Source organism: Pan troglodytes, chromosome 1 (genome assembly GCF_028858775.2).
Source record: "Pan troglodytes isolate AG18354 chromosome 1, NHGRI_mPanTro3-v2.0_pri, whole genome shotgun sequence".
Classification (NCBI taxonomy): Eukaryota; Metazoa; Chordata; class Mammalia; order Primates; family Hominidae; genus Pan; species Pan troglodytes.
In genome coordinates, this window is record NC_072398.2 from 3,430,989 (window position 1) to 3,450,118 (window position 19,130).

Sequence of the window (19,130 nt, forward strand, 5' to 3'; positions counted from 1 at the left end):
TTTCCCCAGCGTCTGGCTCTCAGGCGTGCAGAACAAGTCCAGGGACTCTGGGACTTAGCTGACACCTCTACTCACTCCTGGCTGAGCTGCTGAACTTGTTGGGGGCCAGCTCCACAGGGCGACTAGACAGGCCTCATCCCATGAGGTCCTGAGAGGCCTGGGGGCTAGACTTGGGCCAAGGTGTTGCTGCCGTGAGAAGCACCCACCCCTAGCTCTTGAACTGCTTTCCCCCAAGGCACAGAAGGAGAAGCTGGATAGAGGAATTCACAACTCTGGGTAGAATAAAAGTGAACATTTAATGCCACCATAGTTTGATTTTTTTTTTTAAACACCAGATTCTTTTTTGACAACATTTTACACCTCATATGCCACAAAAAGTCAGAGATCGTAGCCAGCAAACAATGTCTTTACACTGGAAAATGCCACACAGCTTAATGGATTCATGTCACCAGTTTGTGAGAACTATAACTCTTTTTTTCTGGACTGTTCTCCAGGGAGCCTGCTCATATTTATCATAATCAAGCCAACACCTAACGTTTATATAGCTTGCAAAGGCCCATGCACAAAACTAGCCTGCCAAGGGGCTGCTGGGACCTGCCCAAGTACAGAAGAGTTGAATTTCTGACTTTAACAAATGAGTTTTATTGAAGCATTTTAACAGCAAACACTTGTGAACTAACAATGTTTTAAGTGGCCCCAGAGTCTTCCATCTGGTTAAACAGTGGATTTCAGACAATAACATTAAGCACTACCATTGAATTGTAAAACAAGATTTTATGAACTTATTTAGGAATTCGCTGTTTCTGGCACAATAAATGCACTTGGGCAGGCCTTGTCTCCACTTTTCAAATGGGCCCATTTCTACAGATAAGCATATTTACATACACATACATACATTACTAATCATGGAATTAGAGATCCAGAGCTTGAAGGAACCACAAAGATCATCTAGCACAATGTCTTCATTTTATAGGTTAGAAAACTGAGTTCTGGAGGAGTTAGGTAATATATCACGGACGGGACGACTGGCAAAGCCGGAATTAGAACTCAGGTTTTCTGTCCTATGGCCTTTCACCATGTCAGGTACCTCCTGTACACACACATCCGTGTATGTACACACACCTTAGAGGAATGATATGTGTTCATGTCTACACATACCTGGTGCAGTATGATCTAATGGGAAGAATCCAATAAGCTGGACTCAAGTCCCTGTTTTGCTATAAAACCACTCTGTGAACTCGGGCCAATATATATCCAAGCTAAGGAACTCCAGTTGCTTTCCCAAACCCTCTTCAGTAGCACTAGGGGTTGGATGGGAGTCTTAGGGAAATGGAGGGAACTAATACTATCAGCACTTTCCTCAGGAATTTAATGTTGAACCATTAGGAAGAGGCTGGATCCTCTTCCATGCAAGCCGGTGGGCGTGGATTTCCAAGCCCATTCTCATCAAATTCAAAACGAAGGGATCTTTCCCATTTGGCTGCTTACTACAGAAACAGCTTAGATTTTGAACTAAGCCCTGTGCATTGAGGACTGGACCCTAATCCCTATTCTCTTGATTTATCTGTCCTCTCCCCATCTCCCAGCCCATGTTTCCACTAACAGACTTTGCTTGAGTGAGAAAAACATGGAAAAAAATAGCCACAGACAGATCCAGCAAATCTTCACCTCGACGCACGGCACGTGGATAGCATTTCCAACCGTGATGCATAATAAGTAAATGAGAGAACACGAGCAATGCTGTAAAGCAACATCCTGAGTTCACAAATAAATTAGAACTTCTTCATAAAGCAAATATGACAATGTGGGCTGTTAGCAGGATAGGGAATGAAAGAAGGAACCTTTTTTAGTGTTGAAGGTAATTTCTAGGTACGCATGGAATACATGTGTGAGTGTGGTATTTCAGTACTCGCCTCCACACGTGTGGACCTTGGGAACAACTATGCTTAGAGAATAAGGTTTGTATGCAATGAAGGCTTGATACTGCCCCAAGCCGCACTGTGTCCAGTGTTATGACATTGCTGCAGGTTCTGGGTAGGGCCACCCAAAAGCAGAATGTGTTTGTTTAGGGAGGGATAAATTAGTTTCCAGGAATTTTCAGAAAAAATTTTTTCGAGAAGATGAGCTTAAATGACAGTATCTTCTCCTGGATTAGAATTACGCTTGCATTATGATGGAAATAATGAACAGGTTGTAATTTTAAAATGTGTCATTTTGTCAGGAAGATTGCTAAGTGATGCACTTTATAAGCTGTTACCCACCAATGTTGACAGATACTTGCTGGAGGTGGAAAAAGAGGTATCAGAATCCAAAGAAACACTAAGTGTACCACCTGCCCCCACCAAAATTTGAGACCCATTTACTTGCATCAGTGACACTGAACACCCAGCTTTGTTTCATTTGGTGCAGAGAAAAGTGGGCTGTGTGCCTTTCCTCCCTGCCCAGACTCCCGTGTGGTGGCATTGAAGAGTGTCCTTCATGGGGGGACAGCTGGGCCACACACCCCGGTGGCAGCATGGAGGCCCCAGGGACAGTGGCAGCAGACGGCTTAGCCTCAACTAATAGCAAACAGGACTTCCAACCTCTTTCTCGCTGGCAAGTTTTCAGGGTTTAAGACGTATTGTCTTTAGAAGCGAGGGACTCTGTGTGTGCTCCAAGAATGGGTTACTAGTCCAGCAGGAAAGAACGATGAATACAGGCAGGACTCCTTCCGTTTTTAGTTTGGAAATTAACTCATCTTTAGCCATTTTACAGTCTAAAATCCTTTTTGGAATAAGAAACCTAGAAATCCTAAAAACACTCAATATAATCAGCAGTGGCCAATGATATAGACGGCTGTGTTTGCATTGAACAAATCTGCAGATTTGTCAGCCTTGCCTTCTATCCAAAGAAGGTGGCTGGTTTACAAGGACATGAGATACACACCCAAGTGGGCACAACTGCATTTTTGGTCAATACAAACAGAACTCTGAGATTTTATCAGAAAGTCTGAGCAGCAAGCCTGAGACTTGTAGGTGCGTATAAGACTTTTTGAACCTCCACCCTGGGTGGTAGATGCGGCTGGACTGAAGTCACTACCGCCTTATAAGAACATAATAGACTTCAAGTTGAAGGCTAATTTATGACAAACCAGGCCAGATTCCTGCCTGTCTAATTCCCCACGCTGCGATGCCTGGCTGTTTACCCCAGCTTCTCATGCGAGGAGCCCCTTCTCCGGCTCCGGGATTCCCACCTTTGTCAAGACGGGACACATCTCTGCATTTGCATCTTAATGCTCCCCCATGTTAAGAATGGCAACTGGCGAATAAACAACAGGCAGAGTGTTCTGATTTCAAATCCGGAAGAGATGAAAGAGACAGCTTCCTCATGATGTAGAGGGGAATTCAAGGACAACAAGATCAAAGTTTGCAGCTCGCAGGTGGGAACTGAAAGCCCATGATAAAGCAAACTCTCGCTCCTCAGCACCACCATGCAATGCGATGTGGAGTGACTCCCAGGGACACAATAGCACCATCGCCCGTTCTTAGGTCTTAGTTTTGCTCCACTGCTAGTGCTTCCACCTCATATATTTGGAGCAGGGGGTGAGGAGGACAGGTTCACACAAGGAATTAAGACCTATGCATCTAAATGTTAATTTCAAATATTTTTTTCTAGTCCTTTCGCTTGTGGGTAATGAAATAGAAATGGGTTCTTTGACATTCCCCTTGCCTCCTTGGGTTCTCTATCATCAAAACCAAGGGGAGACCTGGAACTATCATGTCCGGCCACTGGGTAAGGCATCCTCCCGTGACTGGGACTGCTTCAGAATGGTCAGCCGGAACTCCTTCCTTCATCATCAATACAGTCAATTTATAGGCAGAGACAGGAACAAGCACATCATAACGTAAAATGCCTGATTTCTTCATGTGGTTTATCAATATTGGTAAATTAACATGTTTGCAGCTTATTTAGGTCAAAAAAAAGCAAAGAGAAGAGAGAGAGAATGGACAACATCAACATAAAGCATTCTCCTTCACTGTGGCCTGCGAGGTCCTGCGAGGTGTTCTGTGATTGGCATCTTGGGAAGGAGTCTGACTTGCTAAGAGAACTCCTGGTTTCATTCAACCTTTTGTTATAGCATAAAGTTGCTACAAATGGATAAAAGCAGATTTAGGCAGGAGGCAAGCCGAATGCCACTCCCCTCGGAAGGATTCCATCGGTTTCAGTCCAGGAAGGGCACCAGGCTCTGTCACTGGCTAAAGGAAGGCAGTGCAGCATGGAAGGAACCTCAGGGGAGGATGTGGCAGGGGCAAAAGCCAAACTCACCGATGACTCATCAGATGAGTTTCTTTCCAACAAAAACAGAATATTCACCTTTGAAAATCTCCAATTAAAGACTTTTCATGAACTATATGTTTGAAACCAGCAACCAGCAGCCCAACGGCAAACTCGAAGGATTGGCTTCCCTTTGGGTCCAGAAGCTTCCAAGGATATTACTGTTAAGCAAGCCCACTTACACAAGTGCTTTGAGGCCAGAGGCGAGCCCAGAGCACGCGACTGTCCTGCAGAATGGGGTCAAGGTTAAGGAGCTCAGGGAGGTCCTGCTTCCCAGGGCAACACACTTGTCAGACTTGGGAGATGCATAGAAGGAAGAACGAGCCATGCCAGAGCAGCCTCTCACTGTAGTTTAGCCTGTTCAGCCAGCAGATTTGGGCATGTCTCCTGTTTGCACCTTTGCATAGAAGCAGACTTTTATGGAAAGTGCAAAGCCGGACTCGTGACCCAGGGAGCTGGCTTCCAAAGCACATGAGCCAACAGGGCCACCTGAACCCTGTTCTGATAACAAAGGATCAGGTCATGTGAAGCTCACAAGACTTCGGTTCCCATTTACCGAGTTCAGCCAGCTGTGTGGGCTGCAGTGTCCAGAGCTACACTGACAAGAAATGTAGTGTTTTTTCCCCCCTTGGGGAGTGGCTGGGGCTGAGTTGTTGGTTAATAAAGACAGCCTAGCTTGGAAATAAATAGGCTCATGAAGATATGCTGCATTTGAGGGCAAAAGGGAAGCGTGCTCTGCACACGCCTAAGTACCATCCTCGATGCGAAGGCTGCAGGGACTCTTAGATTCTGGGCTGCACTATCATCAGCACCACAGCTTTTATCAGGGAAATCCCTTGACCACTCTGTACCCCAGGTTTCTATCAATCACTAAAATGGGTATCATAATTCCTAAGGGAATTGTTATAAGGAGGAACATCTGAATTTGAGGTCCTGAGTTGTTGGGAGCCAAGACCTGGACATCCATAGTCTTCAGCTATGTTCTGCCTATCCAGGGTTGTGTGAGTTATGGAGGGGAAGCTCTCTCTGCCTTTGGGCAGGAGCAAAGACTGAGAGGACAAGCCTGTCCCTTCTTGGCATAGAGGCTTTGGGACATAGGAGAGCTGAAATCCTTGTACTCTGGACAACAGACAAGATGTACAGTCTCAAGAATCCTTGTTCTAATCCAATACAGTTGAAGTCTCTGAACAAGCCTGAGAAGGTCTCTCAGCTGGGGAAAAACCCACTTTAATCAATCTACAACACAACACTAGAAAATACTAAAGAAATATGGCTCTGGTGAATTGGTTCCAGCTTTCCTTCAAGACTTTTTGGAATAAAAATGAATATGAATTTTGAGGGCCATGCAAACTGTGGATTTGTGGGTCAAGGAACCACACATGTGGAGGACTTGAGGGGGGCAAACTGTCTACAGAACATACAGCCCACCTCCCAGGAGCAGGGAGGGCCCGGGTCGCAAAGGACTCCTCCTCCCCTGTGCTGCAGGGTCCATCTCCTCACCTGGTCTCTAAAGCACCTGCCCCACAATCAACCTTCTGGGTCTACCCTGACCGCACTGCTTGTTGGGATGTGGCATCGAGGTCACCTGCTGCTCCAAACCTACTTTGGAAACACACACACTGGCTCGTGCCGAGGAAGTCTCTCTGTTTGAGTGGCCTCACCAGAATAACCATAAAAGACAGGTAACATTTATTCATAAGCAATACTGATTAGGAAATAGCTCTACAAACACAACTTACTTAAAAACAGCAAGTCAGAAATAGGATAAAACACCAAGAGAAAACGAGCTGTGAATACATTTCCAAAATGTTTTTCTTGTTTGTTTTGTTGTTTTCATCTTGACTAGCACCATCTGTACACAAGAAAGTATGAACATAAATGTTTGGATAATAATAAAGATTTGCAAGGCACTTAATCAGTCATTCTGGGTCTTTTTGTTGTTGTTCTGTGTTCGCTTTCCACAGCAATCCTACATCCGCCCCCCTCCTTTCTCACGAAAGCAAGAGAAGAGTGAGGTCTCTTTTGCTAGCAGTTCTTATGTACAAACAAGGTCTTTAAGGTTCCTCAAAGTGCTTTTTCAGTCTCACAGGGCTTGGACACCCCTCGGGCTTCCCATCCTTTTCTCCTTCCACGGTGTTTGACGTTTGCACCTTTCCTACAGAAAACAAAAGAAAACTCGCCTTCCACTCAACGCTCGCTCCAGACTTGCCACCAACCTTCATCCTCATTCATTGTCTTTGATGCCCCAGCACAGAGGGCCTAGGGGCGTGCAACATCTCTGAAGTCCTGGGGAGCGGGGGACCACTAGGACAAGGGTCTGGCGCATCTACCGGCGCCTGGAGGTGATGTCGAAGCAGGTGATCATCATGAGATGGGCCTTGCAGAAGTTGACACGGCTCTCCAGGCGCTCCGTCACACACTCCAGTGCCTCCAGGTACTCCAGGGAATCCAGCTCCCAAACCTGCTCCAAGTCAACTGCAAGAGAGGAAGAGCCTGATGGAGATGCAGAGCAAACAGGGTGAGAAGCAACTCCCGACGGCTCAGCCTGGAGCTGCCACCCCCACATCTACCCCTTGGCCTAAAGGTCTAATTCGCTTGCCTTAGGCCACCGCAGAGCTCCCTCCTGCCTGACTCTCGGCCTCTTTTGGGTTGAATGGAACACTCTTTACCAGTGTTTAGATCCTTAAGGTTTTTTTTGAGAGTCTACTGACCAATAAGGTGACATTCTAGCTCCCCCTACCTCCAGCCATGGAGGATCCAGGATGGATCCCGGGATTTGAGAGATGCTACCACACTATTCACTATCAAGTAAATAGTTCAAGCTGAGGTGGGGAGAGTCCCTCCCTTTTGGGGGTCTCAGTTGAGTGACATTTATACCTCTGCCTCCTTATATGAAAGGACGTTTCTGGATTATAACCCAGATGCCTTTCCTGATGTTCAGGCCTGCACAGAGTAAAGTCTGTATCCTTCCAGGCCTGAAGAGCAGGTATCTGGGATCAACCCCTCTGGCATCAAGTCCCCTGCTTTGTCCAGAGGTGGCCGGGCAGAGGGATGGGCTCCCTGGCCCAGGTCCAGGGGTCCAGCAGGCTCCCGGTACGAGGAGGAGAGGCATGGACAGCAGCCCAAGGTGGTGGGATGGCCCTGGAACCCCAGGCACGAGACAAGCTCTGAAGAGACAAGCTCTGGGACCTCCACCTCTGCTGACAGTGTCTTTAAAGGCATGTGAGAATAGTAACTCCTACGCTGCCTGCCCTGCCTGCCTTGAGTTGCTGTGAAGAATAAAATGTGATAATGAACACGAACTTGATTTGAAAACGATGCCGTGCTATGGAAACAGTGGGGATTAGAGTGGATGCTGTCTGCAGAGTGTCTTCTTTCTGCAGATGAGGTCCCTGAGAGCTGGACAGTGACGTGACTCACTGAGGCTGACACAGTTAACCAGGACTAGAGCTGGAAGGAGACCGAAGGCCCTGAATACCAGTTTAATATTTAAAAACCAAAACAAAAAAGCAAAAGGAGCCATCATTCTATGACCACCTCAGACTACATTACTGGACAACCTTAAAAGTGGCATCAGAACGAAGAAATAGAACTAAAAATGGATCTTTCCATGCCAGTCCCCTGCCTCATGCCCACAGGGAATAGTCAGCAGGCAGCTCATTGATCCTTTTTTTCATTACTGTTTTCAATTCATCTTCAAGAAACAATCTGTATTTCCCCTTTCATGTAGCTTTCTGTTCATTTTCTTTCTCAGCATCAAAAACACGTGATTTTTGACATGTACAAAGACTAGAAGGAAGCAATTGTTTCCTGGAAGCATCTAAACACATATGTATTGATGTTTCAGCTTGTTCCCATCCTGGGAAAAATATGACTTTGTAAGATGAAGATAATTTTCAAGTCGGCCTTGGGCATAAACAGTTCTTGAAAATAAAATGTTAATGAAAATAGCAAAAATGAAGGAGAACTGACTGAAAGGAGGCCCCTGGGATCTTGAAGTGGCCAGGGATTCCTGAAACAAGGAAAACGGTATCCGCAGCGGGGAGGGATAAGCACAGCGCCCCGTGCGCATGTCACGCGCAGACAGTAACCAACGCCCTCGCCCGTCTGCCCTCCCCATTAGCGCCTTCGATGAAAGGCCCTCGCAGGACTAGTTCATGTCTTTGCTCAAATTTCTAACAGAAGATCCAGCTCCTCAGTGCATCATGCAAGCAGACACGAAGGAAGTGCCTCCTGTTTTTTATTTTTATTTTTGAGACAGGGTCTGGCGCAATCTCCGGCTCACTGCAACCTCAGCCTCCTGAGTAGCTGAGATTACAGGTGCCCGCCACCACGCCTGGCTAATTTTTGTATTTTATTTTTGGTAGAGACGGGGTTTCACAGCACGTTGTCAAGGCTGGTCTTGAACTCCTGGGCTCAAGTGATCTGCCCACCTTGGCCTCCCAAGGTGCTGGGATTACAGGCATGAGCCACCATGCCCGGCCAGGAAATGTCTCCTGTTGTTGAACTTTGGGATAATAGTAATAATTACTACGAGATCCTGAGCTCTCATCCTGGGCCAAGCAGTGTAGTAAGCACCAAGAGGACCAACGGGAACTGATTGATACCTCACAACTGCCCTATGGTGTAGTCACCATTATTTTCCCCATTTTACAGCTAAGGAAGTCAAGGCTCAGAGTGAAGTGTCTTACCTGAGGTCCCACAGCTAGTATGTGAGAAAGCCAGCAGCCAAAGCAGGTCTGTATGCCTGTGGCCACAGTGGCAAGTGCTGCAACTTAATATTATAGAATGCTCCACAGACTGTCCCAAGAATCCAATGAGAACTTAGGGAAATGTTATCACCTTATCCCTGTGGAGAGGCAGCTGCTGCGAGACTGCAGTTACATGTGGAAGGCACAGCTGGGAGGCTGACAAGTCCTGCCACTTTCTTCCGCACCTTCACCCAGGACCATTTCACACCAATATTTTTTCAACCAGCTGCTTTGGAACATAAACCTAAGCTTCCAGCCTCCACCTGCAGGCCCTCCGCACTGGCCGGGGAAGACTGGAAGAGGGTTGGGGCAGTGCAGGGGAGGGGCTGTACAAAGGAGGCCTGCCGGAGGCTGAGGGCTGGATGGGAAGGGGAGGCAGAGGGAACTTGAATGGCAGGAATGTATTTCACGTCACAGACTGAGTCTTCCAGCATTAGCTCCTATATCCGTGTAATAGCTGGGACCAGACTGAAGTTTTATTTTGTGCTAAATGGAATGGTCAGGAACTAATAAGACAATTGAATCCACCTTTCAAAGAGAGCAAAATTGTCCTGAATTGTTATTAGATGGTTATGGTCATCCTGGGCTTTCTATTAAATGGAAATAACACTGTGGCTGTCTGTCTTTTTTTTTTTTTCCCCCACTCAAAAATGTTTTCCTTGCTTTCTGGGTTCTCTGCGTGGCTTTTCGAGGACTGTACACTCTACCCTATTAAGGGCTCTATAAATTCTTGTCTATTTCAGGCTAGATATGCAGTGTGATTTTGTGGCCTAGGAGATTTGTAATACAGCCTTCATGTCTGGGTGATCTTCTGCCACATGCAGGGGGAAAGATCTCATTTTCAGGTGCTTTGGACTGAGACACGTAGAAATAATCTTGCAAGAGCAATATTCACCACCCCTCTGCTGTCCCGGCCCCTCCCGCCCATCCCCAGGGGAGTAGGGCTGCTCGCTCGGTGCAACTTCCTCCATTTGATGGGCATCCTGTGACTGAGGACGAGGACACAGCCTGTGTCACTGTCACCCTGGGCTACACGCCAGCCCGGTTGAGCAGGTGAACCCATTAGTCACAAGGGTGGGAAGGCACCCCGGCCTTACATTCACTGAGCCACTTGTTGGGATCCAGCATCAGATACTGTTTGGTCGCCTCCAGCTCCTTCATCAGCCACTCGTACTTCGCGCGGACCTCGGCGATCCTCTGCTGGCGGTGTTCCAGAATCTTCAGCTTTGCATTGAAGCACATGGCCTCCTAGCACACAGACAGAGAGGAGAAAGGGCCCTTCCGCTCACACCCAGCCCACACCACAGGAGCACCTGTGAGTATCGTTGATGGAAAGCAGGCTGGGCTTGGAGACGTGTGGGAGGGACATGGGTCATCTCTGCCAAATTCTCCCTTGACAGACCTCAATTCAGACACCTCACAAGGTAGGACTATGACAGAACATTCTTGGACTATGACAGACCATTTTTGGACTATGACAGGCCATTCTTAAGTTGAGAAAGCAGGTGGTGGGTGTTCAAGTTGGACAAAGGCTGGTTAAGACGGGGAGCCTCAAGGAGCCAGAAAAGCCCCCAAGATCACCAGCCCCCCCACCCCTGGCTTTGAAGCCTTTAAAACATTTCAGGAAGAGAAACATGGGGCTCTCTCCAAGGCCTCTGTCCAAAGGCCCTTTGCTAGGACAGAAGCCCCCTTCCCACCACCCATGCCAGAAGCCCGCTGGGAAGCCCGGGTCTGAGTTGTCTTCCCCAGGGCCCTGCCTGGCGCCTGCTCAGGCTTGGTGGGGAGCTGCCACCACGTGGGCAGGGGGTGGGAAGGAGGCTGCCTCACCTTGCTGGTGCCCCCTCGTCGCCGCTGCAGGCGCTCCACGTCATCGATTTCATAGACTTTAATCTCAAAGGGTTCCCCAAGGCCCCTCGGGCTGCTCCGCAAGGGGCCATCCACCCAGCGGACGCCTGTGCTGTTGGTGGGTTTTCTCACAGGGGAAGAGGTGTCCAGGGATAGTGCTGGGATAAGCCTCCGTCTCTGAGAACCTGAGGAGGGGGATAAGCCCAGAGAGTTAGTCTTTCTGAATTTCAATTTTTTTTTTTTGTTTTTTTGAGACAGGGTCTTGCTCTGTTGCCCAGGCTGGAGTGCAGTGGTGCGATCCATAGCTCACTGCAGCCTTGAATTCCTGGGCTCAAGCAATTCTCTTGTCTCAGCCTCCTAAGTAGTTGGGACAACAGGTGCACACCACCACACCCAGCTAATTAAATTTTTTTTTTGAGAGACGACATCTTGCTATATTGCCCAGGCTGGTCTCAAACTCCTGGCCTCAAGTGATCCTCCCACCTTAATCTCCCGAAGTGCTGACATTACAAGTGTGAGCCACTATACCCTGAAATTCAGTTGAAGCCTGAATTTCAATCTTTTAAATATTTTGTGGATGTAACAGAGGAGGTCATGACAAGCACCCCAGGATCTGAGGTAGGGCTAAACACTCCCACTTCCCACCACCCACCTCCACCTTTACTCCCCTAAACCAACACTTGGGCTTTAGCTCAGCAAACTCCCTGAGGAATCTTTAGAACTGCCTCCTAGTTTCCACCTGTAAAACATGCAGCCTAGGGGGCATCCTCAGCATGGATAGGTCAAAAGGTCCTAGCGTTTGATGTCATTACAGGAGTTCCAGAAAACACTGTTTATTTGCTTATAACAGCAGCAGTAGCACTCACATGCACTGGTTACGTGCCTGGTACTATTTCACACGCTTCACACATTGTGACGAGGACTGCTAGTTCTCTCCCAGTATCTATCCTCTTTCTTTCGCAGCAGAAGAGACCCTGGGTATTTATTAGTGAAGCACATGGCTCCCAGAATGGAGACTAAACTCTTGCATGGTACAGGGGACTGAAGTTTTGATGAACAGATGTCAGTTGAAGCATGTCTCCTCCAGGAGACAACAAGGAACACTCACTGCTGTGTTAATTTTCTCTATGAAGTGAACTCTGGGCTCCGAGCTCCTTTGGCTTCATATTAAACCTCACTTTTTTTGAGGGGGAGTCTCACTCTGTCGCCCAGGCTGGAGTGCAGTGGTGTGATCTCAGGTAACTGCAGCCTCTGCCTGCTGGGTTCAATCAATTCTCCTGCCCCAGCCTCCCTAGTAGCTGGGACTACAGGTGCCCGCTACCACGCACGGCTAATTTTTTGTATTTTTAGTAGAGACAGGGTTTCACGATGTTGGCTAGACTGGTCTCAAACTCCTGATCTCAAGTGATCCGCTTGCCTCAGCCTCCCAAAGTGTTGGGATTATAGGCATGAGCCACTGTGCCCGGCCAAAACCTCACTTTCTAGAGCCCAGATTTGATCTTGTGTATACACATACACAATCGCATTTAGTTTCCAACAAAGTGCAGGCCCCAACTAACGAAACTAACATCAACCACGGGAATAAAGCAAATGTCTGTCTCCTTAGCGTGAGACACCTACCCTGGGGAGTGACCAGATCAGAGGGGTTTTTTTCTTTTAAATCAGTCTGATCAAGCTAGCTGACTGTTGGCAAACTGTTTAGCTTCTGTGTGCCTCAACTCTAGCTTCCAAATGGCTGCTGTGTAACAAATAAACCCCAAACCCAGCGGCTAAAACAGCAAACATTTATCTCACATATCCCTGTGGGTTGGGAATCTGGGAGCAATTTTTGCCAGGTGGTTCTGGCTCAGAGCCTCTTGGAGTCACAGGCAAGCTGTCAGCTAGGGCTGCACTCATCTGAAGGCTTGACTGAGGCTGAAGCTTCCATTTCTAAGCTCACTCATGTCATCATGGCAGGAGGCTTTAGTTCATTGCCATGCAGGCCTCTCCTACACAGGACTATTGATGACATGGCAGCTGGCATCCCCCAGAGGGAATGACCCAAGAAAGCAAGAGGGGCACCCAGCACAGAAGCTGCAGTGTCTTTTATAACCTACTTTTGAAAGTGACATACCATCACTCTGCCTTATCTCACTCGACAGAGACCAACTCTGGTAAATACGGGAGGGGACTACACAAGGGTGTGAATACCAGGAGGCAGAGACCATGGGGGCCATCTTGGAGCCTGGCTACCACGGATGGGATATGATCGGATGGGAAAATGTCTTGGATAAGAGCCACCCTCCATCTCCTGCCAATACCCGTGCCAGGGCACCATGTGAGATGGAAGTAGAGAAAATAAAAACACCTGGAGAGTCCTGCCAATACCCGTGCCAGGGCACCGTGTGAGCTGGGAGTAGAGAAAAACACCTGGAGAGTCCTGCCAATACCCATGCCAGCGCGCCATGTGAGCTGGGAGTAGAGAAGATAAAAACACCTGGAGAGTGACATTTCACTGGGCTACAACAGCTTCACAGAAATATCCTGGCGGGTATCTACTTCCCATTGCCTCCTTTCCATGCCATCTAGCAACCTTGAACTTCCTCACCACGTCGATCCCTCCCAAGGTGAAGTGAGTGCCCACTGTCAGGTTAGGTGTGGTTTGGGGGCTAGGAATACCTTTTTCCTGCACACGAATGAATAAGTGTCTTGGATTTTTGTAAAATTCTGAATTTGGGTACCAGAACCTCAATCCCGTGAATGGACTGATACTCAGTTCCTGCACCTCCAGCTGAGGCTCCCTCTCCCCGCGCCTGTCTCCCTCCAGAGGTGCATGTGAGCTTCACTGAGGTGATGATGAGGGAAGCCAAGTACTGGGGCAGGGGTAATGTGGGCAGGCTGAGGAAATGGAGTGAAGTGGCCTGAAGGGAGTTCAGGGGCAGAGATGGTGCCCTCACATTACTGGAAAGGGCACAGGAAGTGATGGTACTGCTATGCCATCCCTGGGCAAAGACTGACCCGAGGGTCTTGGTCTGGGGCCCCATATAAATAAGGGTTCTTAGATTTTCTGCATGCTCCAGCATTTCCACCTCTCAAGCAGATGCCCAGTTTTCTGCCAAGCCCGGTCTCTGCCAGGGATCCCCTCCTTCCAGGCTGCGAGTGGGGTCAGGGGACCATCAGCTCTAAGAAAGGTACAGGGGAAGCCCCACCCTGGCGGGAGTCGTGTGGTGCCCCATTGGACGCCGCCTGTCTGATCGGGGAGCCACAGCCAGGGCCAGCCTCCTGCTGATGCCGGTGGGTTGGGCTCCCTTCTGCTTTTCAACCCCTCCCTGCTCATCAGCCTGGCATTTGGTCCAGGCATGTACAAGTGCAGCATGTTCAAAACACTTGGGCTGATACCTGCCAACATGGATTTACCGCATGAAATGGCCCAGATTTGACCTGAGAAAGTCAACACTGATACTTCAGTGAAACTTCCAACCAGGACCTCTCCCACTAACAGAGGCTGAGCCCACCCCCTCGCCCCTCCTGTTCCAGGCCTGGCCGACAGCTGCGTGCAGTCAGAGGGATCGCTGACCCATCACAGTCCATCTTCCGGTATCATCTGCGGTGCTGACAGCCCACGTGAGAAGCTGACATTGGGCCTTCTACTCTTAACATCCCTGAGTCCAGACAGAAGTCCCCACACGAGTCTGCAGATGCTGCTGCTGAGGTTAAGTGTTGGGAAACATGGGTGTTCTGAGTGCTGAGGCCTCTCAGCTCCCCCTGGGGAATATGCTTCTGCCCATTCCCAAACTCCTGCTCCTGAGAGCCCTCCAGCATGGCTTTCACTCCATCGCCCACTGTCTGCATTCTGACTCAAAGAGTAGGCACTAGGAAGACAGTCAAAAAAGCACAAAGCACTAATGTTGAAAGGAACTGTAGATGATATCAGAGCAGAGAGGGAAAGAGAATGTGAATCAATCCATGTGATTTTGTTGACCAGGAAGGGGCCAGCTCCATGATGAAGAACGACGCTGGCTGTATGGCCTGCTGTCATGTTTCAGCTGAAAAGGCAAGTGCTCCCGTGCTGGGGATGAGAAAGAGGCAGATTCTCTGGGGCCACAAAGCTCTCCTCGATGCCAAGCCTGGGCTTCCTCCCATGTTCTCCGCGATTCTGAACTCTGCTCCTAGGACCACAGTGCCACCTCACAGCATCAGCGCCACCCACTGTCTTTGGGGTTCTAGTCTAAGGAGCTTCCTTGGTGTCTGAGAGAATCAATGACTTTCCTCCTTTTTCCCCAACCGTGTATTCAAAAAGGCTCTCATTCTGAACCTATTCTCAACTGGCTCTAGGTTGGTTCGCTTAGAAACATTCTGGAAATCTGAAGTCTGACAGCAAGCGGCTTGCCTTCCTCTGGTTTTCATTAAGCCAGTGACCACTGTGCTGCTTGAATTTATTAAAACAAAACCAGGATGTGCCTGAGAACCAAATGAATAGGAGAGGTTGGCAGAGCAAACCATGGTGCCCTCGGTGAGGAGCAATTAGTCACAAGTTTTTGTGCAGCGCCCTGGGAACTGAACCTGGTAGCCTGGGAGCTCAATTCACTACAGGTGCAAGTCACAACTCACAAGACAGGCCCATCAGTCAGTAATGTTGACTCAGCACCAAGAGAACGGCACAGGGTCTGATGCTTAGAATGACAAAGTAGCAGACTAGACCCAACACTTAAAGCACTTAGCACCAGCAGAAAAAGATATGAGAAATACACAGAAAATAAACATGAGTAAACTTTTAGGACTGTGCCGCCAACCAAGCAACCAGCCCATCAATGAATCAACCAATAATATCCAACAGTAACCTGCACCAGCCCAGTGCTGGGCACCAAGCAGGCTGGGTCGAGCGCAGAACAGGCCTTGCTCATGTCCAGGCGGGCCAAGGCCTGGAGCATTCCAGAACCTCCATGCTTCCCTGAGGGGCTTCTCTTCAGGCAGACCCTCCCTCACTCCAGGGCTTTTCTGGTGTTGAGCCTCCCTGTGGTGGGAATGAATTTAATTCAGACCAAGGTGCTCATCTAACTGTCAGACTTCCCCATCCAGTCCAAGAAAAGGAAAGCAAGGGAAAGAATCCAAGGAAGTAACACACCAGGATGAGGGTGAAATGTTAAGAGACTGGAGGAAGAAAATAGAATTGACATAACATATAATGGATGATAGGGGACGGGGGAGCGCGAGGACTGGGGGCTCAGGGTAGGGGCTCAGCTGGTGTAATTATGGCATCAACTGTGTATCATGGATTGACATCCTCAGCTGCTGATATGTGCACTGGCCAGGACAGACATTCCCTTCCCTCCTGGGCTCATTCTTGGCTCTGGGCTATACACAATTTCATCTTGCTGACCATAGAGGGGCTGGCAAGGAGCTGTTGATGAAGCAATGAAAATCCATCAATAAAAGCAACATCATTTCTCTCACTTTATCACGTTGTTGGTCAAGAGCCTGTAATGACTCCCCATTGCCAACTACAATAATATATTGATATTCTTTTAGAACTATGTAGAATATAGAATAATGTGTACTGTTCTTGTAGCTCCCAGATGTTCCAGGTGTGACTGTGGCTTGCGTTTGTTCCGGGTGTGACTGTGGCTTGCGTTTGCTAGCGTCTTGCTCTGCTTGCTGGGACGGTCCCTCCTTGAGTTAATCTCGCTGTGTCGCCCACAGGCCAGGCTCTTGCCGCTGGGAGCTTGCGGTCCCATTCCTGCCTCAGCCTCGATGCCCTGCGCCCTCTCTGCCTGTCCCGATGTAAGCACCCTCCCGGACCAAGCTCAATCCCGACGTTTCTCTGCAGCCTCTGCCTTGCAGGATCCTGCTTTGTCTAAATGCTCTCTCCACTTGGGCCTTCACTACCCCACTCAGCATCTGGGAATGCACTCAGTTCACTGTTCTCTATTCCACGCTTTTCACCCTTTCTCTCCGATTAGATTACAAACTTCTTACAGTGGCCTTGTCCCCTGTGCCGGCTGCCTCCACCTCCACCCACACACCAGAAACTATCACCAAGCTCTAAGAGCACAGAAGATACCTGGTCAATGTTGAACAACTGAAAATAAACCCCACTGACTACAGATTGCTCTAAGGAAAAGACATCACATGACCCTAACAGTATTTAAATTATCTGCATAGTCTCATATGATGTGGGCAGCAGAGAGACCATGGCTATTATCTATCAATCTTCTCGTTTTACTTGCATATGAGAAAATTGAAGCTCAAAGAGGACAGTTATTCCCCAAAGGTCACACAGCTCAAGATTCTAAGCCTCCTCCTGCTTTCTAACTTAATTCACTGCACCCTGCTATGGCCGGTGGAACAAGCCCAATGCTGCGCACTCCTCAGCGACATGGACCTCCAAGAATGAGAAGACAAGAAGGAACCACAGTAATATTTGGTCGTTTCTGCTGTTACATGTACTACCAAGGAATCAGAGAGGTCAAGGTTATTTTCCCAATAATTCTAGTTCATTTTTACTAAGGAAATAAGCATTAAAATTTTCCAAATTCAAAAGCCATCTCAGACAAAAGATGTCTCCTCTCTGGTTCCAAACACCTCTCATAATTGTAAACTCTAGCCATCTAGTAGGAATTTCCTTGGAGGAGTTTTATAGCTTCTCTTAAAGAAGTTGCTTTTGATTTATGCTGATCATGTCTGACAGCCACCGTTTCTCTTAATAATAATCATAAATAAGCAAGACAAGGTCACCTAACCTGAAACCAGCACATCTCCACTGCCACATCCATCATGGAGCCTGGATCTACAGCAGCTCATCACAAAGGTCTTCTGCTCTTGACATTCCACATGAAATCCATTTCTAGCACCTGCCCTGGCATTTTAATTTTACACTGTTTTCCTCCAATAGCCTTACCTAACCAGAGGCTCCTAGAGGACAGCATTTACGAAAGCACTTAGCCCAGAGCAAGGGCGTATGCAGAGCCTGCTGCCTGCTCGCCAAGCAGTCACTTCACACGTTTGTTTTTCCATCATTGTTCTTCCTCTTTACTCTAGTGTAACCGCCAAACCAAAAAATAAAAGTCTTGGGAAAAAAAACAAAAACCTGTGAAAGCCACGGAAATAATGAAATGGACTGGTAGACGCAAGGCACTAAATTTGAGTCCATGAAAGCACTGTGGGACACTGAAACACACGTGGCCACGCGGCCGATGCCACACAGTCATCTGGACTTTGAAGACCGAGGCTGCGTGGATTAGAATAACAAGAGTTCATTAACCAGGTACTGGGAAGGCCGGCAGATGCTTTCCTGCTTGTTATTTTTACTCTCATCAATACGTTTCAATGCCCTTGGCCCTGACCATAAGACACAGCAGCTGCTATGTTACACGGAATGGCTCTTCCTTTTCAACTTGTCTTAAATGGGGTTCTGCTCCAAGTGCTGTCACCGAGATTGAGGGGTGAAGTAAAGCAGAGTCAAAGCGTATCAAAGACTGAAGCATACCCCCCCAGCAAATAAAGATGTCAAGGTACTGACAGCCACGATGATTCCCTACCATGCTTAGAGCCTAACATCCCCATGGCCAAGTTCTGTGATCTGTGATGAGGTGAGCGGATGGGGCTGTCTATGTCATAAAACTACATCTGTATAACTACACCATCCCTTAAGGTGGATTTCTTTGATTCTAGGAAGAGGAATGGTTTATAATGTTCACTGACCACAGCCCTTACATTTGGAACATTCCAGAGTTTGTGCTCGCCTGTGGTGGGAGAACAGGAAGAAGCCACCCCATGACAGAGAACAAGCCTGTGGGGCAGTTGCTGGAGCAGTAGGAAAGGGGAAGCCCTACATCTGTGTCTCACCCCATCTTTTACTTCCAGATATGCTGCGGGCACGGATCCCTACAGGGACCTGGCTTCTGAGAGCATGTGAAGAGCCTAGTGTTGCACAGAAGGGCAGCGGGAGGGGAGAGACAGGCCAGGAGGGCAGGAACCCGGCCGCCCTGGCTTCAACCAAGCCACAGAATTGCACGTGGGGTTCTGCGTAAATTTCATTTATTTTTTTTAAGCCCTTAAAGAATGAGCAGGGGTAATTTCTTTGGAAGCCACTTAAGAGCAGAGATGATTCCAGGCAAAATTCTCAAGTAGCTTCAGTTGCTCTTGGGAACTTTTGCCTCTGTCTGTCTTTTTCTCTCCTTACCATCCTTTCATTTCACCTACCCCAAGACCTCCAGGGCCACCAGCTCTGACCTGGGTCCT

The 19,130-nt window shown here is 48.3% G+C and overlaps 1 protein-coding gene across 2 annotated transcripts in view; it reads right to left on the minus strand.

Moving 5' to 3' along the window:
• Window positions 1-277: 277 nt before the first annotated feature.
• The window catches only part of KIF26B (kinesin family member 26B), a 565,489-nt gene continuing 546,636 nt past the window's right edge, over window positions 278-19,130 (minus strand). For both annotated transcript variants that reach the window (XM_514315.8, XM_016941996.4), the window contains 3 exons: window positions 10,893-11,095; window positions 10,163-10,313; window positions 278-6,789 (listed from right to left, as the gene is read on the minus strand). In XM_514315.8, the coding sequence (XP_514315.4) occupies window positions 6,641-6,789; window positions 10,163-10,313; window positions 10,893-11,095 (503 nt within the window). In that variant the 3' untranslated portion in view covers window positions 278-6,640. The remainder of the gene's footprint in view (window positions 6,790-10,162; window positions 10,314-10,892; window positions 11,096-19,130) is intronic.